The sequence below is a fragment of the Onthophagus taurus genome, chromosome 7 (assembly GCF_036711975.1).
Source record: "Onthophagus taurus isolate NC chromosome 7, IU_Otau_3.0, whole genome shotgun sequence".
Classification (NCBI taxonomy): domain Eukaryota; kingdom Metazoa; phylum Arthropoda; class Insecta; order Coleoptera; family Scarabaeidae; genus Onthophagus; species Onthophagus taurus.
The window spans coordinates 27,811,165-27,834,206 of record NC_091972.1 but is presented as its reverse complement, the minus strand read 5'-3'; the positions used below and the strand labels follow the sequence as shown (position 1 = coordinate 27,834,206).

General features: G+C 38.5%; 2 protein-coding genes and 1 long non-coding RNA gene across 4 annotated transcripts in view; 1 reads left to right on the top strand and 2 right to left on the bottom strand.

Annotated features, from left to right (window-relative positions):
- The window catches only part of LOC139430540 (uncharacterized), a 65,050-nt gene extending 52,523 nt beyond the window's left edge, over window positions 1-12,527 (bottom strand). Inside the window, exons 1-3 of one of the 2 annotated variants that reach the window (XR_011640949.1) lie at window positions 12,273-12,527; window positions 11,934-12,196; window positions 11,301-11,550 (exon numbers count right to left, since the gene is read on the bottom strand). This is a non-coding gene — a long non-coding RNA (uncharacterized lncRNA). The remainder of the gene's footprint in view (window positions 1-11,300; window positions 11,551-11,933; window positions 12,197-12,272) is intronic. The other variant, XR_011640950.1, reaches the window with a different exon arrangement.
- Window positions 12,528-21,548: 9,021 nt separating this feature from the next.
- On the bottom strand, window positions 21,549-22,078 carry LOC139430647 (histone H2B). The gene has a single exon (XM_071197843.1). The coding sequence runs from the start codon at window positions 22,004-22,006 to the stop codon at window positions 21,635-21,637; it is 372 nt and encodes a 123-aa protein (XP_071053944.1). The 5' UTR covers window positions 22,007-22,078; the 3' UTR covers window positions 21,549-21,634.
- Window positions 22,079-22,259: 181 nt separating this feature from the next.
- Window positions 22,260-22,736, top strand: LOC139430671 (histone H2A-like). Its single transcript, XM_071197880.1, has one exon. The coding sequence runs from the start codon at window positions 22,301-22,303 to the stop codon at window positions 22,673-22,675; it is 375 nt and encodes a 124-aa protein (XP_071053981.1). The 5' UTR covers window positions 22,260-22,300; the 3' UTR covers window positions 22,676-22,736.
- Window positions 22,737-23,042: the final 306 nt, after the last annotated feature.

The window sequence follows — 23,042 nt, the reverse complement described above, 5'->3', positions numbered from 1 at the left end:
CTTCTACGAATCATCATTAATTGTTTAGTTCATTTTTTCTTTAGACCGATAAAATAACGTTATCATTAACAAAGATGTTAAAAGATGAGCGAAATACATTGAATGAAGTTGATACACAGGAAAAAATCGTGTCGTGTAAAAATTTTAGAGTAGTTGGTAAAAAGAATTAGAGTAAAAATTGTAATATCACATGGTAAAAATAACTCTAATGTACACTATATTTAAAATTAATATAGAGTTCATATATTATTCACTTAATAGAGTAGTTTTTACAGTTCTCTAAAGGAGAGTTCTTTTTTACTTATGTTAGTGAAGTTATGTAATATATAAAACATTAAATTTTACACTAGACGTGTGCTTTTCCTTCGGGTACTTCGTAGGCACCGCACTATTTTGCTCGGGGTTACTCGTCGGTACCACGTGATCAACATGTGGTGTGATACAGCTAAAATTTAACGGTCATCTGCTAAACGAGTCGGAACTCGATAGCGTCTCGAGACCTGATTTACGCGATATAGAAAGAAAAAACGATTATTTTTATTTTAATTATGTTTGCCAAAATAAAACATTCATGATGTGAAATTAGTGGAACTTCCGGAAGATTTTACATACAAGTTCCTTGTGAAGATTGGTAAGTATGTGCAACTTGGTGCAACTATACATATAGGAAACTTATAGAAGACTCATTAGATGCAGTTTTGATGGTGACTCGGTGGAAACTTTAAAATATATACATATGTATATAAACAGAATTTAATTTTTTTAAATTTAAGTTATTACAAGTAAAAATAAAAACAAATATTTTATAATTTTGATTTTTATTACAAACGTAAAACTTCCCTAAAAATACTCCACTTCCTATTAAAAATTAACACTAATAAGTAGAAGATACACACTATTTAGTGATATTTTGTCAATTAATAGAGTAAAATTAGAGCGAATTTTTAATAATTTACACTGATTAGATTAGAAATGTATCTAATTAGAGTCACGACAACATCTAGTTAGATTACATATAATACACTGTTATAGAGTAACGATTTTACACTATTTAATAAACACCATCTTCTCACTATTTAGTGTAAATTTTTAATCTATTCATCTACACTATATAGTGCAAAAAAAATAACTCTAAATAAATTGGACCGATCTGAACCATGTTTTAGAGTTGATTTTTACTCTATATTTTTTCCTGTGTAGTTCCGAGATAATCTTAAGACGGAACGGTAATTTTAATTTTATTTTTTTACTAACAAATCAATTTTAATTGTTTTCATAGATACTGACTATTTCCTATTCTTTCATGGAGAACTCAGATCCAAACTATTCCTCATAATGTATAACAAGAATGGTGTTTTATGCTTTCCCGGAGAAAAATCAACGTTCATGTTGAAGGAATATTAATTGATATGATAAATTATCGCATTTATTTTCCATTAACTAAGTGTTTTACTTGAAATTAATTAATTCAAGATTATTTAAAATATTGTTTTGCCCATGCGGTTATCATTAAAATGACTGGAACATCATTAAAACCAAGAGTTGATTCCAAAGAAATCACTTATAACCCGGTATCGGTCGTTGAAATCCTTGATGAAATACTGCCTTCTTATAACGGCGCGCGGCGTAAGCTTAACGCAAGCTTACACGATAAATTGTACCAAATGATTAAACTTTATCAAAAATTATTTGAAAACACGAATGATAAAATTCAGCTACAGTTCAATGCATAACCGAGTTTAAATGAGTCCGATTTAAATGGTCCATGGAACGATAACGCCCAATTACCGAAAGGAGCGAAATTAGCGGCTTTAACAAAATTCCATCCTCCCACGGAAAATGAAATTTTTACGCCATTAAGACAGTTGAAAGAGTATAAGGAAGAAGTGGTTGTTAACGAGTTGGAATACGAGGCCAATCCATAGCACTGCACTATAAATATTTTATGTTGTAATGTAAACATGGCCAATTAATATTTGACAATAGGCTAAAGCTAAGCTATCAAATGATAATTGTTAGTTCACTTAGGTCATTTGTATTTATTATAAAACGGAATATTAGAAAAAAATTTTCAAGAAAAAACTCATTTTTCTTTTATATGCTAAATTAATAAAATTCTGCATATCGCTATAATTTAACATAACAAACATTTTATCTTAATCAACTTTTGTTGTACATTGCTCAGAAAGACCACTTTACCTGCAACGGTTAACAAACTTCTTGCGTTATCTGTGGTACTTTGAGGAAATTTGACGTAAAACTTGGTTATATTTCGTTTTATGACATCCAGACTTTAATTGCAAAAGATGGAATTTGAATTCAAAAATTTGTTGTCAATTATACCTTTCGGGTTACGGGTACACAATCCGGGGACACATTGTATATATATCTTATAACTGAGTTTTCTAAAACAAAATGGTAGTCATTTTTCACAGAGTGAATAATAGCGGTGAATAATCATTATTCAATCATTATCATATATTAAAATTTCAAAAAAACGTCAATTTAATTCAATTTTTTAGGAGTTTCTAAAGGTTTGACATTAAAAGAACCTAAACAAATTCTTTTTTTCGTATGATTTAAGCATAAATTAATTAATTTTCGTAAAAAAACGTTTTATAAAATTGATATTTCATTTAGTATGTTATTATGTTATTTTAGTATGTTAGTATATTATTATATGAGCATATAATGAGGGCTATTATTCACGAAGGTTAAGTTTATGTCACGAGCGTAGCGAGTGGCGTAATTAACCTGCGTGAATAATAGCTCATTATATGCGAGTAGAATACTATTCTTTGTCCACGACTATTGAAATTGATTCCATAAATTTATTTTTTAAATAAATTTTTGAATAAAGGTTAAACGTCAATGTGACACAAATTCAATGTTACTAACTGTAACCAACTTCACAACAATTTGTCAAAATTAAGTGTCAGTTTTATAAAACGTCGTTTTCTTTACGAAAATTAATTCATTTATGCTTAAATCATACAAAAAAAGGAATTTGTTTAGGTTTTTTTAATGTCAAACATTTAGGAACTCCTAAAAAATTGAATTAAATTGACGTTTTTTGAACTTTTAACGTTTTAAATAATTATTATTAGTCTGGTCAAGATGGCTACCCGTGAATAATGATTATTATTCACCGCTATTATTCACTCCGTGAAAAATGACTACCATTTTGTTTTAGAAAACTCATTCATAAGGTATATATTATAAGGTAGTCGTGGACAAATAAATTTATGGAATTAATTTCAATAGTCGTGGTCAAAATTTCTACTCACATATAATAATATACTATTGTTAATTTAAGTGTTGGGTTTTAATTTTTGTGTACATCTTAAGAAGATACGGGAAAAAGCATAAGTAGTACTGGAAAGGCTTTAATGCTATCTTATATACTCTTGCCATTTTTCATCTCCAATGGCTCTATCCCACCAAGTCCAAACCAGCCCAAGTTTTTAATGAACGTTAATAGAACGGTAAACTTGACGTGCTTGCGTAACCTGCAGTGCGAGGGGTAAACCGCTGGGGAAGTAGGTGTACAAAATAGGGGAAATGCGGAGGAATTATGGGGAAGTTCGACGAATTACGGGGAAGTCTGGGGAATTATGGGGAGATGCGAGTAATTACGGGGAAGTACAAGGAATTACGGGGAATTATCGAGGAAGTTTGGGGAAGTACGGGAAATTATTTAGGGAAATTTGGGGATATATTGAACACGATCGAACACGATTAAACACGATATCTAACGATCGAAGTTACGATGTTCCATAAACAAGCTAGATCTAGTATTAGGTGCGCAGTTTCTGTTTCATAAAGGGTGTGTGAATTGTTACTGGTAAAAGCATCGTTTTCATTCAAAGGTAAGATTGAATGAGTATCATATTAAAATTTAAATTTATATTAACATATCGTGAAGAGTCAATGGTACTAAATTCGCTCGTAAATTGTTTTGTATTAGGCGCCAGGATGACGGCAAATCGCTATCGCTGTTTTCAAGAGGCCGAAAATTTTCTACAATTTCAATTAAATGAAAATGTTAAGGAAATTCTTACTATTAGCGGATTTGATAATGAGGTGCTGCATGGTACGATTGACGAAAATGATCTAGAAAAAATAGAAGCATTTATTAGAAATGACTACCATGAATTACTAACTTTGGAAGAAAAAAATTTGTTTTACGGGATTTTTAAAAATAATCCGCAGCAATTTAAATTGCTATCTGGCACGAAAAAACAAATAGTTTTAATTTCCAAATTTTATAAATCCAAATACGAGAGAAAAATATCGACTCAGTCTACGCAAACCGACATAACTGAAAACATTTCTGAGCAGACATTACCACCCCCCTCAGCACAACCATTAAGTGAGACTGCAGCTACAGATCAGGAAACAGAAAAGTGCGTTATATTAAAAGCTCTAAAGTGCTAGCTTAAAACAAAAGTTAGTCAGGAACAATGGTTAATATTTGAATCAAAATGTAATGGTATAAGCCTAAAAATTCAAAAAGGATTAGATAAACATTTTTCTTGCACTGTGACTTGCTTTTGTGGTCAAAGTTGCAAAATCCAAAAGGTGTCCAAAAAAGACACTTGTCAACCAAGATGGATATATGCTAATATTCATAAACATTTTTTAAGTAAACATATTACTGCGCATACGAACGATCAAATTAATGCGCCGGCAACTATTGTTGAAAGTAAACGCAGGGAAACATCAATTACTGATTATTTTACGTTGAACCCAAATCCGTGTTCTTCACGTGCAAGTTCTTCAGTTGAAAATAATTCACAAAAGATTATTATACTAGAAAATATTTCCGTAACACCTGTTGACCGTATTGACACATCTCATCATGAATGTCTGAAGAGTATTGAAAATATTTACTTTAATGAAACCGCCTCGGAAACCGATAAAGAAAATGTTTCCTCAGAAGTATCAGTCGGCGTAACCGAGTGTGTAACTCCAACAAAGACCGAAATCTCGACTGACACCCTTACACGAGTTCCTACACGAAAAATTGTTACTCGTAATAATTCTCCCCAGACTAGCTCTTCAAAATGGAAATTAGAAAAGTACGGAAGAAGTGAAAGATCTAAACGCAAAAGAGACAATATTGACAATAATCAACTGTTTATAACAGACTTTTTTTCTGTACTAAACAAACTTTACTTGGTAACGGTAATATTTCAAATTAGCAGACATGATGATGTAGAAATAAAGAAATTATACAAAGCTTTCAAACAAAATTATAAAAAACTTTAATACTGTTTTGTCAGTATTATTATTTTCTGTTTTTATATAGAAAAACTCAATGTTTTTATTTGCCAAAGAATATATGTTAATTTTTATTGACTTTTATTTGGGTGTTTTACTTAAATACACACGTGGATATGCCGTCCGAAGGGAGACGAGGTACGAGTATGTAAGAGGAATTACGGGGAAGTATAAGGAATTGTGAGGAAATACACGGAAGTACAGGAAAATACTAGGAATATAAGTAGGAAGTATAAGGAATTATTTGTCAAAGGGGAAGTAGGTGTACAAAATTTGAACTAGCGGTTTACCCCTCGCTGCAGTGTCCGGACAGGAAGTGGGTGAGGAGCCTCAAGTCACTTTTTGATTTTCTCAGGAACTGAGTAGATCTCTTCCGGTCAGGGTAGAGCAGAGTTTTCTTTGCAAAAACATCTACTGCAGTCTCATCCCATATTTGATGCTGTATTGAAAGTCAGAGGTACAAACGGTTCAGGGGAGACCGGTGACTTCTTAGCCGCCCGTTTCGCCAACCTGTCCGCATGATCGTGTCCCTTATTTCCGGTATATCCTTTCCGCCACTTTATCGTAACATTGTTATAAACGTTAGCCTCTTCAAGTGATTGCCGACAGGACTTCGCAAACGATGATGTAGTTCGATGCCTACCAACCTCCAGCATAGCCTGTTTGCTATCTGTGCAGATTACAACGTTTCTGCCAACTGTTTTGGTGTCGATAATCACATTGGTTGCTATATTTATAGCAGTTATTTCGGTCTGAGCAGTCGTGCAGTAGGACCCTTGCGAAGTGGATAGGTGTAGCTGGAGATCGTGCGAGAAAATTCCGGCGCCGGAGTCTCCAGCCTTCTTTGATCCATCAGTGTAGATGGTCAGCGATTTGCCCGTGCTTAAGTTACTCCGGGGTATCGTTTCAATGCCAAAGTGTGGTCTGTTTAAGAAAGTAGGTGTGATGTAGTCTGCGCGAGCTTCAAGGAAGGGTTGTTTACAAACAGCCTCACTCCAGAGTTCGCTCCAGACTTTTCCCATTTTTACAACCTGCTTATTATCCGCCACCGCGGCCACCTCCTTGATAAAAATATCTAGGGGCAGCACGTTCAGCATAGTCTCCAGCGCGATGGTGGATGTCGATCTCATGACACCCGTGATTAACAAGCAGGCCACTCGTTGCTGAGCACCAAACTATGGCTCCGTGAGCTACCATCTTAGTACAGACGTGTAGATCCCACATTGAATTGTCTTCCGACACTGGATGAGTACAATTGTTGCAACTAATGTGTGATTTCCAAGTCAGGCCTTTGTCAAGATAACTAAATTATTTAATACATTATTTTTTATAGGAATTATCATAGGGAAAAACATCTTTAAGGAAAAAACTAAAGAGACGAAAAAGAACCACTAAAGAATGAACTTTTCAACCCATATTTTTTTATGTTAACATTCAATGGCGTTAAAAAGTTGTTATAAAAGAATCAAAGAGGTAGTGAATTTCATCCCCTTAGAGGGCGCTAGCGAAGCTCAAGGTATGCTTGAAAATAAGGTCTTAACCAGTAGTAAATACATACAAAATTTCAAATTCTACGGTTTACTTTTAGCCGAAATAAAAAATGAAATGTAAATTTTTTTTTGATCGCTCATAGCTAAAAACTTGTGTTATTTTGGCAAGTACTACATCCCAGTAAAGTTTCTCGATTAAAAACTGAATCAATAAACCCAATTACTAAAGAAGGGTATCAATATTTTCAAATAATTTTAGATGATTATTCTCATTTTGGAATTATATTCTTATTGAAAAGTAAAGATGAAGCGGTACAAAATGTCAAAGTTACAAAAGTTACAACTTATGTTGGTGAGATTAAGTCTTTTTATGCGATGCTAACCGTGAAAGAGAGAATTTATTTAGTACTGTGCTATGGTACTAGTGAATCATGTTTTCGTGTAGTTATACAAAAATTCCAGCAAAAATATCCGGACACAAGAATATCTCATGTGGGGTTCGCAAACTGATGAAAAAAAATTTGGAAACGGGTTCTGTTTTATCCATAAAGAGACAGACAAAGAGACTAAATGAGGAAGACGCTGCTTTTCAGATAGCTTTTCAACAAATGACATTGTTTCTTCCCAGCATTGTCGTTATAGGAGCGATGTAAATCCAATTACCTTTAAATTTTATACGGTCAATGTACTTTCAGCAAGACAGTTGCCCAGCTTACCATTCACACATTGTGCCAAATGGTTAAATTTTTTTAAATGGTCCTATTTGATGGCCAGCACGTAGTCCTGATCTTACAATTATGGATTTTTATTTTTAGGGACGATTGAAACAATTTGTTTACAGTGAACCATAACAAGATGATGCAGAACTATTAAAACTAAGAATAATTAAAGCGATAGAATCTCTACCACTGGCGGAAATTCGTACTTCTTATAAAGAATTTAGAAGTCGTCTTCAAATGTGTGCCGAATTGGGAGGAATAACATAGTGTGATTTTCATAAATTCTCATAAATTTACATGTAAAATATTTTTTGTAATTCGCGACGGTAATGAAAGCTATAACAGTACTCAAACGGGTGCTGTAATGAGACTCCTTACAGCATCCGATGCTGTAATGAGATTTTAGTAACATTTTATGGAACCAGTTCATGTTGGTGACATTGGGTCATTAATTTTTCTAGTTGTCAATGTGACAATGTTTGTCCATGGATGTTTAAATACGTTCTTAGCATCGAATAGAAGGTCCACAATGATGAGGACATTGAACTCTGAGCAATTTCTCTTATTTTGGGAGGTGTACATGAAACATGTTTGTCAGGTGAATACATTTTGTGTTTTGACAGTTTCTAATTGTCAATTCAAATTTCTATTTTCAAGTGTTACGGTGTTACCAACTGCTACATACCTATTTTCCTACTTTGTCAAAATTTATTTTATTTTTGAGAAAAAAAAAGGATAGAAACGAGAATTACAAAAAATAGCATAAAAAACACGTTTCATAAGACTTAAAGCACTCATTCATTAAAAAACTCGTGGCTTCGCCACTCGTTTTTCAATTTGAATTCGTGCACTTCAAACGTGTCTTACGAAACTTGTTTTTTAATATACTATTATGCAATTGACCATATTTTAATTTGATTTGTCCGTATATTTTTCACTAACATAAGTTGTAACTTTTATTTTATTTTATTGGTTTCTATGGTTACATATTGTAAATTGAACTTGAAAAATTTTTAATTTAGGAAAAGTATAATTTTTTACACAAAAATGGGAATAAAAAACTTCTATAGTTAGAATATAAAGTTCGTGCGATTTAGTGGTTTGAGCATATCCGACGCATTATTTATGCTGCGATAAGTTTGAAAAAGCAGTAATATATTTTTTTTTCCTCTTTGTAACTCGATCCGGGGACATACTGTATAGCTGCAGCAAGAGCAGCACGAGCGATAGTGTATTTGAAGGGAATCTTACAAAAGTTAAATGAAGTGTATTGTTAACAGACAATCAAAGTTGGAATATACTACAAATGAAAATTTTCCAGATGTACTAACAAAGGTTGTGACTAAAGGTTAAGACAGATTAGAATACTTTAAGACGGGAATACGTTTAAAATAATTGTAGTTTAACTTTAATACCAAAATTGCGGGGGAGTGTTTAGGAACGTACCCAATCTGTAGGGACTTATGGACGTTTGAGTTTTTGGGGTTGGATAAAATGGATAGAGATAACAAAATGAATATGGTTCTTATTCAATAAGTCAAAGAACATCGCGTTCAACAACCGACCCAAAAATTTTAAAAACCCCCAAATTGTCGTAAAATTGACCAAAACGATGTGAGTGAAATATATCAAGAAGGAATCTAAACTTTAGCCGATCATCCGCGACCTCTCGTAACGAATAGGGAAAGTGAAAGGAGTAGGAATCTCGAATTCCGTTGCTAGAAACATACAAAACAATAAGAGAATAAATATATAACATAAATAAATAATTAAATTTTAATTAAAATTATTTAATAGAAACTAAGGTGATTAAGAGAAACGTAATAGAATGTTGTTTTGTTTTTAATTTATGTAGTTTATAGTAGATATTAGATTTTCGTTTCCGTTCAATGTTACAAAATATGTTTAAAAACAATATTTTATTTATTTTAAAACAAGGCAATATCAGAGTGAAGGTTTTTGAAATGAAATGTTTCTTTAATGTTGTTTTGTACCAAAACGTATCTTTTAGAATAAATGTTAGGTTAATATAAGTACGAAGGCTTTCACGGCCGGTGTGAATTAAACTAAAATTAGAACTAAAACTAGAACTAACTAAGTGAAGTCACTTCGAACCAGTTTCTGAAGAAGGTTGCAACATGGCATCCGAAACGTCAAACCTTTTATTAAAAGACGCACGGCGAAACCCGTGAAGTTGTGAAGTTTCTAGTGTTAGTTCTAATTTTAGTTTAATGTTAGGTTAATTTTTATTCTTAATTTATTCTCTTTCTTTTATGCTGTTCTTAATGTGTGCCGTTTCCGATTAGTAGGGTCTACTATTACGATGTTTTAACTCCAGGTCATTTTCTAATTGTACCTTTTAAGAAGAATGGTTGAAGATTTCTGGAAAAATTGGCAGAAATTTTAAACAATTATTCCGTTCTGCAAGCGACTAATCTTGTTGGTTTATTTTTTTTTATTTAGGGTAATTTTCTATTTATTTTTTTGTTACAGCAACGGAATCTGAAACAATCCCCATCTGTACATTACCGTCGTTACCACATTTACTTATTTTTATTAATTAGTTTAATTTTTCGTGTTGATTCAAATTTTAAAGTTTAATTGTTATTTTTTTCTTCTTCAATCTTTAGTTTTGTAAAGTAAATTTATTAGGAAATAATTTAGGGAATATTATTATATTATGTCATTCATGAACTTTTTTTTAATTCCGGTTTTGGAAAAATTTTAGCGGGAGGTCTTCCTCTTTATCACCAGACTTCGTAAAGAGAAGAAGCATGGGTGAATTTTTGCTAAGTTATTAGTTCGACATTCTGGAATTTTTGGGTGGGCTATTTTAGCATATCTATGTACGTAGTAGAGTGATCATCCACTGAAAATTTTGTTTTCTTAACTTAAATTTAAGAAAAACACTTCAGAACAAGTTCGAAGTGTTTCGCTTCGAACTTGTTTCTGAAGAAGGTTGCAACATGGCATTTCGTCAAGCATTTTTTCAAAAGACTAGTAGGTCTAGTGTTAGTTCTAGTTTTAGTTTAATTAACACCGGCCGTGAAAGCCTTCGTACTTATATTATCAACCTTTATTGGGAGGATATTAACAAACAAATCAAAGATCTTGAACGGTAAACGTGGCCCTTTTCATCGGACCTAAAACTAACGGAAAATACATACATATGTTACTTTGTATTCACTAATTTAGTGATATCGAAAGTGGAATTGGGAAGGACAGTCGGATTCCTGGATCGTCAGACGAGAAGCAGCCTTGGCCGTTTAGGGCGAAGGTGGTCAACGTTGTAATCCGTTAATCCCGCTAGGAGGGGATTGGGGTGGTTTTCGAGCCGCGTAAACTCGGTACTGGCCTTGTTACGAATGAATTCCTCGATGGTCGCCATCTGGGAATCATTGTGCAGTGTCACATTACTGACAAACCAAGGTGCATCAAATGCCACCCTTAGGACCTTGTTCTAAACAAGTTGGAGTTTTTGCACGTGCGAGTGCGCGGCGTAACCCCAGACGGAAGAGTCATCGTAGGAAGGATCTTGACAACTTACATGGATCGCACTTATATTACCTACTATTAACCCGGCGACAGTGTGTTGGGGTATCATATACCCCAGACGTCTTAAAATGCGCGCCATTCAATTCGATGTGTAAATGTTCCACCAGGGAACTCAATACCTTCCTTTAATAGCTTAAAGCATCTGTAGTAGGCAATATCTTACTCGATACCCCACCGCACAGGTAAGTGTTTATCAATATATATTGTGATGTTTATTTATTTTCTTTTACTTATGTATTGTGATAAAATTAACCATCGTTTAGTTCACCGAGAGAACATAACCTAGAAATTTTGACAGAGAGATTTTTTGTTGGTGGAAATCTTATCTAAAACCGTTTAGTTTGCTTCCAAAAGTATCAATTAATATAGTCCAGCTCCTAAAGCACATTTTTCATCCATCCTTTGATGTTTTAACGTTATTTTGAGGAGGAAATCCTTGATTTAAAATTGAATTTTTCTAACTTTGCTCATTGATGAAATTTGGCGTGTACTCCAATGTATGTCTGAAAACAAGAAAAGACAACGTTGAATATGAAGTTTTATTACGATTAATAAAGGAATAAGGGAGAAATCAACGGAAAAAAATTTAATTTTGAAGGTTAGTTCCGAAAAAATACGAGAGATGACGCTAGTTTCGATGCAAGAATTTTGAATTTTGAAAAAGGCGCGAACCTAAGAACCAATCAGAAACGAGGAAGAAACAGTTGGAGTGCCGGGGTATATAAAGAAATCGCGAACAGGCAGCGAGAGAGTCGTCGTCTGACCAGCGTCGAATCCACGTCGTCAGAAAAAAAAAATTTTTAATCTCCGAGAGAGATAACCTTTAAAATTAAAATAATTTTATAAAGCCAATTTAACCAACGATATAAAAAAAGAATCAACCTACAACTTATTCCGAGAACTCCTGAAACGTCTTCGAGATCATCCGAAGAACAGCAGTCCAATTTTCCATCAGAAGAATCCTGTAGACAATCCCGTATAATCCGTAAGAGAGACCGGAAACTACGAGGAATCCTGTAACCAATCCAGAAAACTAGTTCGTGCTCCGAAACCAAGAAACAATCCATTATCCTGATACCACATTGAATTCCAATCCTTTCTTTTTCGCAGTGAGTTGGATGATAATTTATTTTTCTTATTTAACATAACCTACAAAAGGAAAATCAACGAATCAAACTCAAAAGACACCTCACAAGAGTTTCCTTATAATTTTATCAATATTTACTTGTGGGTAAAGATTTTTCAGTTTGTCTTGTATAACTTTCTTTTATTTAACACTATTTTTCCAACGAGTTTGATTTCGATTTAAGGCGTCAGCCATTTGTTATTTCTAAGAACGGATATAACGAGTTTTTATCCTGCTCTCTCTCTCTCTCTCTCTCTCGAAAGAATAAACGTGTTCTCTCTCAGATCGATGTTTCAGTCGATTATCGCAGTTTTCTATTTTATTTAAAAGTTACCTCTAGTCAATAGGCATTGTTGATAAAGTAAATTTAGAAAAACAATTTTATTTTCGTTATCCATAAAACGTGTTAATTTTGTTTGTTTAATTAAAAGAATTTTTTGTCGAACCTTATTATTTTTTTTTTGAACCTGAACTTGCCCGAAACCCTGAGTTTAACAAGAGTCTCATAGCTAAAGAAACCCCAATATATAATATGTAATCAATCAAAACACTACAGTATTTGACAAATTTGCATAAACAGAAGTGGAAAATGACTGACTGCAGCTTCGACACGGTTAACATTTTTCTGCTAAAATCTATACAGACTCTGAATACAAATGTCGATATAACATTTCACAAGTAATTTGTTTTCGCCTTCAGTTTTATGGCAGGCCATTATGAACAAGAATAGGCACGATTATTAGCTCTCTGGGAAGAGGTTGAAGAAGCCGAAAATCCCATTGGCTCCGAAAGTGAAGACGAATCTGATTTTGTATGTGACAGTAATCATAACTCTGATGGTGAGGAGGATGCGAAGAAGTAACTGAAAGTGAAATACCAAAAATCTGTCGAAAATATTTAGGCAAGGATGGTACAACATGGGCTTCACAAGATTTTCCCAAGAATGTTCGCACGCGTACAGAGAATATAATCACACACCTACCAGGCATAAAAAGTACAACCAAGAATGCTAAAACACCAATTGAATGTTTCAATCAGTTTATAATTTCTGATATGGTGGACGATATTGTGATGTGCACCAATATAAAAATACGACAGAAATCTGTTTGCTACGATGAAAATCATCAATACGTTGTACGGGATACGAATGCAACAGAAATAAGAGCTTTATTCGAACTTCTCTATCTGGCAGTAGTTTTCAAAAGTTCTGGGCTAAACCTTGAGGAGCTTTGGTCGACAGATGGAGCTGGGATAAGTTAATTCAGAGAAACAATGTCTTTGCAACGGTTCATTTTCGTGCTGTCTTGCTTACGCTTTGACAACATAAATAATCGTGCGGAAAGGAAAAATATTGACAAGATGACAGCAGTGAGGGCATTATTTGAGAAATTCGTTGAGAATAGCCAGGATTCGTTTACTCCAAGCGAATATCTCACCATTGACGAAAAGTTAGAAGTATTCAGGGGTCGCTGTGCTTTTCGTCAATATATGCCCAAAAAGCCAGCACGACGTTATGGTTTGAAAATATTTGCACTTGTAGATGCAAAATCATACTTTATTTATACGACAAATACGACAGAACTTCGATCGTTTCTAGGAGCTATTTCATATTATGGAAAGTTTATTCCAAATCTTTATGTTAGATGTACACCTCTATATGAACTTTTAAAAAAAGGACAACATTGGATTTGGTCTAAAGAGAACAAAAAAGTTTTTGAAGATTTAAAATTAATTCTGTCTTCATCCGATACTCTTATTCATTATAACCCTCAATGGCGAATAATAATCACGAGCGATGCGAGTGACAGAGGAGCAGGTGCGGTTCTTTTTCATGAATGCCCTGATAGAAAATTACGTCCAATTGCATATGCGTTAAGAAAATTTACAGATGTTGAAAAAAGATATGCTACGATAGACAAAGAGGCATTGGCGATTATTTTCGCCGTCACAACATTTCACCAGTATATCTATGGTCGTAAGTTTTCAATATTCACTGATCATAGACCGCTTGAAAGGATTTTTGGTGAAAATCGTCAAACACCGAAAATAGCGAGTAACCGACTTTTACGATGGGCGATTATTTTGAACAGTTACGATTACTCAATCATTTACCAGAAAGGAAAAGACAACGCACCCACAGATGTTTTATCACGTCTACCTACTAATAATGACGAACCTTCTGAAATAGAAAATATAGGTGGGCCAAAACGAGGTCGTCTATTACGATTAAGACTACGACATCTTGCTGTGAAAAAGCGGAAATTAAAAGATGACACTAGTAAGGATGCTACATTTGAGAAAATATCTAGATTTGTTTACCAACATTGGCCAGAAAAGAAAGAGATTCCAACTGATTTACATTCTTTTTTCGAAAAGAGGGAAGAACTGTCAATAGAAGAAGGATTACTTAAGAAGGATCGGTGAAAGCAACGACCCCTGAGGGACGCCAGCAGTTAGGATTCGCTCTGTCGAACGCGTACCGTTCAATTTGATGCGCGCCTTCCCACCGCCAAGATAGGACGCAATCAATTGAACCAACGCCAGGGGCACGCCCGCTTCTAGCATTTTGAACAAAAGTCCTTCATGCCATACTTTGTCGAACGCCTGGGCAACATCGAAAAGCGCCGCACAAGTGCTTTGCTTTCGATTGAAGCCTTCGGTTATGTATTCGACAAGTCGCAATACCTGGTGTACGGTGGAATGTTTGGGTCAGGAACCAAACTGTTCGTCCTGAACGAGCTTAAGATCTTGAATTGATCTTTGTAGCCTCGTCTGGACGATCCTCTCGCATACCTTGCCGAGACAAGAAAGCAAACTGATGGGCCTGTAGCTTTGCGGGAACGTTAGGTTCGCCCCGGGTTTCGGTAACACGACAACGTCCGAGCATTTCCACTTGGTAGGGAAATGCCAGGATTCGTTTACTCCAAGCGAATATCTCACCATTGATGAAAAGTTAGAAGCATTCAGGGGTCGCTGTGCTTTTCGTCAATACATGCCCAAAAAGCCAGCACGTTATGGTTTGAAAATATTTACACTTGTAGATGCAAAATCATACTTTGTTCCCAACTTAGAATTGTACGTGGGACTGCAACCTGATGGTCCATTCAAGTTGAGCAATAAGCCAAACGATGTGGTTCTTAGACTTATAGCTCCAATTTCCGGCACAAAACGAAATGTAACGTTTGATAATTGGTTCAGCAATTATGATCTGATGCTAACACTGCTGAGACAACACAGAATTACACCCGTCGGGACGGTTAGGAAGAACAAACGGCAAATACCCGAGAGCTTCATTTTCAAGTAGTGAAAAACAGACCAGACCATTCCAGCAAATTTGATTTTCAAAAAGGTATCACTTTAGTTTCCAAAAAGGTAAAGTTGTACTTCTTATGTCTACTTTACACCATACTCCAGATATTGATGAAACTACTGGGGATAAAAGAAAACCGGAAGTAGTTTCGTTTTATAATGCTACAAAAGGTGGCGTAGATGTCGTTGATGAGCTGTCGGCGAGCTACGATGTACCTCGCAATAGTAAAAGATGGAAAACATTGGCCATACAACTGTTGACGGAGCACAAAGCAATCAGAGCTCTGCATAAAAGGCTCCCACGTGAATTGCTACTCCCCAGGCCAGTAGACGAAATGAACGTTTATGAACCACCGGGGAAACGACATAAACTATCTAGAAGATGCGAATTTTATCCTAGGAAAAGTGACAGAAAAACATTTTATAGATGTGCAAAGTGTAAAAAAGCTGTTTGTTTAGAACATTCTGTGGTATCGTGTGATGACTGTATGACTGCTCGGGCATGAATAAAGGAAATCAGTTTCTGCTTTCTATTTTCCAATATTTCATCTTTCTTTTTAACTACTTATCAATATTTCTTTAGCTAACAATAAGTTTCTTTTAGTTACAAAAATTAATAGTCAATGATTTACTGCGTTATTTTTTGACAACTAGTCACTATGAACTGAAAATATATATCCTTATCAAGATATACTACAGTGAATAAAAGTTACTTAAAATATACACAAAAACCAGAATTTTTATTTATTCTGTCAATTTATTTTAGTGTATGTCATACCCCACCACAAAGGTTGTATGCAAAAAACCCACCACACTGTCGCCGGGTTAACTTAAAAATAAATAATAAATTTTTCTAACTACCGAGTGACATAACCTAAAAACTTAACCGCGTGCGTCGCTTGACATCTCGTCAAGCTGACCCCGGTTTCTTTTTATAAAGGTTAAATACCCAATTGGGCACAATGAGCTCTTCTAAGAGCAAAAATCCTACCCCACTCGCTAGTGGTACGCCCTCAGGGGCCGATGAGCCGCCGCCGCCGGCAAGGTCGGACGACGCGCAGGACTTCACCGAGGTCCGCCGTCGTAACCGCCGCCATCGCGGTCCGCGCCATCGGTCTCGCGGCGCAGAGACTAGAGAGACAATGAGTCGGAGGTTCGCTAGGGAAGAGGAGGCCGGTACGGCCCCCACCCACAGCGGCTCCAGACGCGAAAGCGGCCGAGCACGGCCGAAAACCCACGACGGGTCGAGAGCGCGACCGCCGCAATCGACTAGTGGCGTGGCTGTCCCGAAAAGAGTACGACCGCCGCAATCCAGCGGACAGGGCGACTCAAGGGCGCGGCCGCCGCAGTCGAGAGGACAGGTCGACGCCCGAACCCGGGGTGAGGCTGGTGCGGGTCCCAAAAGGCTGAGATCCGCCAACTCTTCTGAACCTTCTATGAAGGTGACGAAGAGGCCGAGGCAGGACAAGCCCCAGGGGAAAGCGGCTCGCAAGACGACCGACTATAAGGATGCGCTTCTAGGGCATCTTAAAGTCGCGATTATCAACGGCCTCAACCAAGTCGGTAAACTTACCGAAGAGGAAGCTGATACCATAAAAGACAATTTGGTGCAGGCGCTCGCTCGAGACATCTGCATCAACATTGATAAACCTGAAGAGGAGGCACCGACGCCGACCTTTTCAGCCATGACTTATACAGGTCAGGTCCTAAAGATCGCCTGTAATAATGATCATTCGTTGGAATGGTTAAAGGCGGAGGTTAACTCGCTCCCACCCCTTGAAGGGGTAAGGTTGAGCGTGGTAAAAGACTCCGAACTTCCGGCCTTATCCAGAGTCCAACTCTGGATCCCGGACAATGGAGTTGAAGTCAAGGGTAAAGAACGTACCCTAGCTATCCTGATTGGACAGAATAAGCACCTCGACATCCGTAATTGGTGCCTTTTCCGCTTCGAGGTGAGAGAGGACCGTGAAGGTCGACTCCTCGTCTTTGGAGTTGGTCAAAGGGACGCCGATTGGTTGAGGGAAAACAAAGGTAGAATATGCTACCTCTTTAATACGCTCACGGCCAAAGTCAGTAGACTCAAGGACCCGGTAGCTGAAGACCCAGTCACAACTGGGACCCAAAAAGCTGTGGAGGAAATGGATGCCGCTGAGGCACCGTCCGCCAAGGAAGACGACGTCACAATCGTCAACTTGGCACCTTCAACGCCAGGCTCTCTAGCCCTCTCTGAGGTGGCTGATGAGTCCATTTTGGATTCGCCACCTGCAGACATGGTCGCTGATATTGACACCTCGACGCCAAAATGATGGGACTACGCAGAGGTGATGTACCAGAGGAGGGGGACGATCTGACGGTGGTTCAGTGCAACCTGCATCATAGCAGGGTTGCAACTGCCACCCTTTGTCGTCACCTCGATATGATGAGTAACGTTATCGCACTGATCCAAGAACCCTGGGTTAATAAATCCAGGGTCTGCGGACTCAGTGGTTTAAGCGGTTCTATTTTCAGCTGCCCCAGGGAAGGGAAGATTCGAACCGCCATTTACGTACCTAAACATGTGCGGAGCTATCTGATGCCCCAATTCACGGACACAGATGCGACGACCGTTAGGATACGTTCTACTGTCAACCGGAAGGAAACAGACATTCTGCTGACATCTGTTTATCTCCCCATTGAGGACCTGCCACCATCCGAAGGATTGGTGCGACTGGTTGAAGCCGCTAGGGTAGGTAAATGGAATCTTGTCATCGGCTGCGATTCAAACGCTCACTCAACGGCTTGGGGTAGTGCGAATGACAACACTAGAGGTAAGGCCCTCTTAGACTTTATTTATTGCAGTAATTTAGACATACTAAACCGAGGCACTGAACCGACCTTTGTAACTGCGAAAGGTCAGTCGGTAATTGATATCACTCTAGCCTCCTTTAATATTTCACAATCAATCCACAACTGGAGGGTTTCCGACGTTGTTTCAATGTCGGACCACAGGTGGATTACTTTTGATCTTGGAAACACTAAGATCGTAAACAAACTGAGTCGCAATCCCAGAAGGACGGACGTGGATAAGTTCAGGTCTACACTATCTGGGTTATTGACTAGACTCGGTCGACGAAAACCAGTGGACAGCTGCGAGCTAGAGAACTATTCAAAGTCTCTACACAATTCCTTGATCCTTGCCTATAAAAAGGCTTGTCCCCTCCGTAGGGAGCAGGTATCTGGGCGCGCTACCATCTGGTGGTGCCCCGAGCTTGCCTCACTGAAACGAGAGGTGCGGACTGCCTTCAACAAAGCTAAGGACTCCAGGATCGACTCTGACTGGCACCTCTACAAGAGGAAGCTGTCAGCTTTTAAAAAAACCATTCGTCGAAAAAAGCGAGAAGCATGGAAGAACTTTTGCGAGGAAATTACTTCCTCTGCAGAGGTCTCCCGCCTAAAAAAGGTGCTTGCTTCGAGCCCTGTTCAACGTATTGGCATACTAAAGAAGGAAGACGGTTCTTATACCGACAACCTTCAAGACAGTTTACAGCTTTTAATGACTGTTCATTTCTCAGGTTCGGACAACTTTAACGATGTCCAACAAGAGAAAATTCACGTACCTACCGCTGATGAATGGCTTCTGGCCAAAGTCATCTGCAAGAAGGAGAAAATACGGTGGGCTGTGAATACGTTCTCGCCGTTCAAAACTCCAGGACCGGACGGGATATCACCGGCCCTCTTACAATGGGGACTGGATGACCTGCTACCGCACCTGAAGAGTATTTTCCAGGGATGCCTGGCGTTCCGCTATGTACCGGGAGGTTGGCGTGAAGTCACGGTCAACTTTATACCTAAACCGGGTAAGCAAGATTACTTCCTTCCGAAGTCCTATAGACCAATTAGCCTCTCCTCCTTTCTATTGAAAACGTTGGAGAGGCTTTGCGATCGTTACATTAGAGACTCTTGTCTGCGCAGCAGGCCACTAGACTCTAATCAACATGCTTACACCCAGGGAAAGTCCACGCTGACGGCTCTTCACTCAGTGATCAGTTTCGTCGGTGGTGCGCTGGACCACAAAGAGTCCGCCCTCGGGGTTTTTATTGACGTGGAAGGAGCTTTTGATAAAACTACCTTCTCCGGAATTAACGACGCCTTGCTAGAGCATAACGTTCCTCTGGCCCTGTGCGGCTGGATTGAGAGCACTCTAAGACAAAGGGTCGTCAAACTAAGAGCTGGCCAAGCCACTCTTCAAGGGGCTGTTACTAGAGGCTGTCCGCAAGGGGGGGTACTTTCTCCACTTTTGTGGAATCTCACCCTCGATAGCCTCATGAAACGCCTAAAACTAGCCGGTTTTAAAACCGTTGGCTACGCAGATGACCTGACAATCCTCATTAGAGGCAAGTACGCTAACGTACTCCTCGATAGGATGCAGGAAGCACTCAATCTAATTGAGAACTGGTGTAATAAACAATGCCTTTCCGTCAATCCCAAGAAGACAGAAATGGTTCTTTTTACACGCAAGCGCAACATTGGCAATCCTAGATTGCCAACGCTCGCTAAAACTCCACTTAAACTGTCTACTGAAGTTAAGTACTTGGGCTTAATAATAGACAGTAAACTAACGTGGAAATCCCACCTAGACAATAGAGTTAATAAAGCTTGTGTCGCCTTCGGCCAGTGCCGGAGGGCTGTCGGGAGGACTTGGGGTCTGTCTCCCAAGATAGCCCTGTGGATTTACACCGCCGTTGTTCGACCAATGCTAACGTACGGTGCGGTGGTATGGTGGACTAGAACTTCTAGGTCTACCGCCACCACTGCACTTAATAGAATACAGAGACTCGCGTGTCTATATGTTACAGGTGCGCTGCGATCAACCCCCACCGCGGCCATGGAAATCATGTTAAATTTACCACCACTCAACCTACATATTCAGGAAGTGGCGTTGGTAACCATGAAAAGACTACAATCAGTAGGAACTATGAAGGATGAGGACGCTGGCAGCAGTTCAACACTCTGGAGGGAAGCAGTGTTAGACACACCCCTACTCGAGTGTAAGACTGATCACAGACCAGCAAAATATGTTTTCTCAAAGAAGTACCTCACCCACGTCAGTCCCACAGTAGTAGATGAACGAAGAACTTTTAAGATCTACACTGATGGTTCAAAAGGACGAAATGGTGCAGGCGCCGGGGTATTCTCTCACGATCCCCCGATTCGCCTCTCGGAACCTTTAGGGTCTAGCACCACCGTCATACAAGCGGAACTAACTGCTATTAAACTTGCTGCCGACTGCATTGTTGAATCCAACAAGCGGGGTAAGTGCTTCACTATTTTCACAGACAGTAAACAATCTCTTTTAGCTCTAAGCAGAGTTATTATAACGTCTGCAGTAGTAATGGATTGTCACAAAGCACTGGAGGAGGCCGCGAAATACAATCGTGTCAGAATCCAGTGGGTTAAGGGGCATTCCGGCTCCAAGGGTAACAACCACGCTGACAGGCTTGCCAAACGTGCTGCCGGTAGAGCGCCCTGTGCACCCGAGCCGATAATTACCCCCTCTTTAGCTACTCACATCGAGTTAATCAAGCGCATTACCCACAAAAAATTTTTAAACGGGTGGGACCGTACCCCGGGCTGTCATCTCGCCAAGGAATTGTTAAAATATCCTTCAGCCGCAACAGCCCAGTTCTTCGTAGGGCTCGGTAAAAGTGCCCTTCGCACTGCCACAGGTCTCCTCACGGGACACTGTAAGGTAAACAAGCACCTTCAAAACATGAAGCTTGCTGACTCCCCTCTCTGTCGAGCCTGTGAACAGGATGACGAGACGGTTAAACACATCTTGTGTGACTGCCCCTCTCTGACCGACCTCAGAATGAGGACCTTCGGGGAGGAATGGCCGACCACAGATGACATCAGGAATGCACCTCTAGGAGCCGTCCTAGCCTTTGGTAAATCCTTAGGCTGGTTGATGTGACCAGAGTGTGTAATGGGAGGATGCACAAGGGGCCCAATGGGGCCTAAGTGTGGCGTGCGGTTTTGCATGCACTCCCCAATCCATACATACATACTTAAAAATATTGTAAATTGCGATAATATTCTTTATTCAGATACTAATTTTTGGTTCTGAAAAGAACCGGTCGTTGTTTGGTAGGGAGGGGGGATGTTTATTTCGCCATTTATTTGGAACTTGTGTACTTAGTAACAGCCTTGGTGCCTTCGCTTACAGCGTGCTTCGCCAATTCTCCAGGTAACAGAAGTCTGACGGCAGTCTGGATTTCTCGACTGGTGATCGTTGATCTTTTGTTGTAATGAGCCAAACGGGATGCTTCAGCGGCTATCCTCTCGAAGATATCGTTCACAAAACTGTTCATTATACTCATAGCTTTGCTCGAAATACCGGTATCAGGATGAACTTGTTTCAATACCTTGTAAATATAAATAGCGTAGCTTTCCTTCCTCTTGCGTTTCTTCTTCTTATCGGTTTTCGATATATTTTTCTGCGCTTTACCCGCCTTTTTGGCTGCTTTCCCACTAGTTTTCGGTGGCATTGTTGTTGTTCGTTGATTAGTTAATAAAACTTATCGGTGACAAGATTTTCGACAGTACACAGCGTAGTACACTGCAGTAAGTATACAGTGTTATAAAAATGGCCTGTCTTTACCGTTTATAAAGTGGTAGCGTCGTATCAGTAGGTGACGCCTCCCGTTGCTACCGCTTGGCTGACGGCCGCTATTGGTCGAACCGTCGGCGCAGTTAGGTATATGTATTTGAAAAACCTGTATTTCGCTCTGAATTGATACGTTTTGTTGAAGTTTTCGGCACGCTACCAAGTCAACTAAGCCATGTCGGGTCGAGGAAAAGGTGGAAAAGTTAAAGGAAAAGCAAAATCCAGATCCAGTCGTGCAGGATTACAATTTCCTGTTGGTCGTATTCATCGATTGTTGAGGAAGGGCAATTACGCGGAACGCGTAGGAGCTGGAGCTCCCGTATATTTAGCGGCCGTAATGGAGTATTTGGCAGCCGAAGTTCTCGAGTTGGCCGGTAACGCTGCGAGAGACAACAAAAAGACTCGTATCATCCCTAGACATTTACAACTGGCCATACGTAACGACGAAGAATTGAATAAATTACTGTCGGGCGTGACGATTGCTCAAGGAGGTGTGCTTCCGAACATTCAAGCTGTTTTGTTACCTAAGAAGACCGAGAAAAAACCTTAATTTAATTACAACTTGGTCACACCATATTAACAAAACGGCCCTTCTCAGGGCCACAAAAAATATAGTCGAATAATGAACTATCGATGTCTGCGGTTGTGTAAATGTATCATTTTCTTTTTTATACATATTCTTTCAAGTAGCATACGTATACGTATGTATGTATGTATGTATATTTTAAACATGACCTGTAATATCAAGGTATTAATACGAATCACATTTTTTGTTGAATTTTATAAAAATCATCGTGTCGCTAAAAAATCAACGAAAAGTGAAAAACTTACCTTAAAGTAAAAAATAACTTTCGATTTTTAAAGTTTCCATGTGACGTCATCAACAATGATAACGATGTATTTTCACAGCACCACGG

Bases quoted from the DNA above. Each gene is read 5' to 3' on its own strand.
- LOC139430647 (XM_071197843.1), bottom strand. From the start codon at position 22,006: ATGCCACCGAAAACTAGTGGGAAAGCAGCCAAAAAGGCGGGTAAAGCG.
- LOC139430671 (XM_071197880.1), top strand. From the start codon at position 22,301: ATGTCGGGTCGAGGAAAAGGTGGAAAAGTTAAAGGAAAAGCAAAATCC.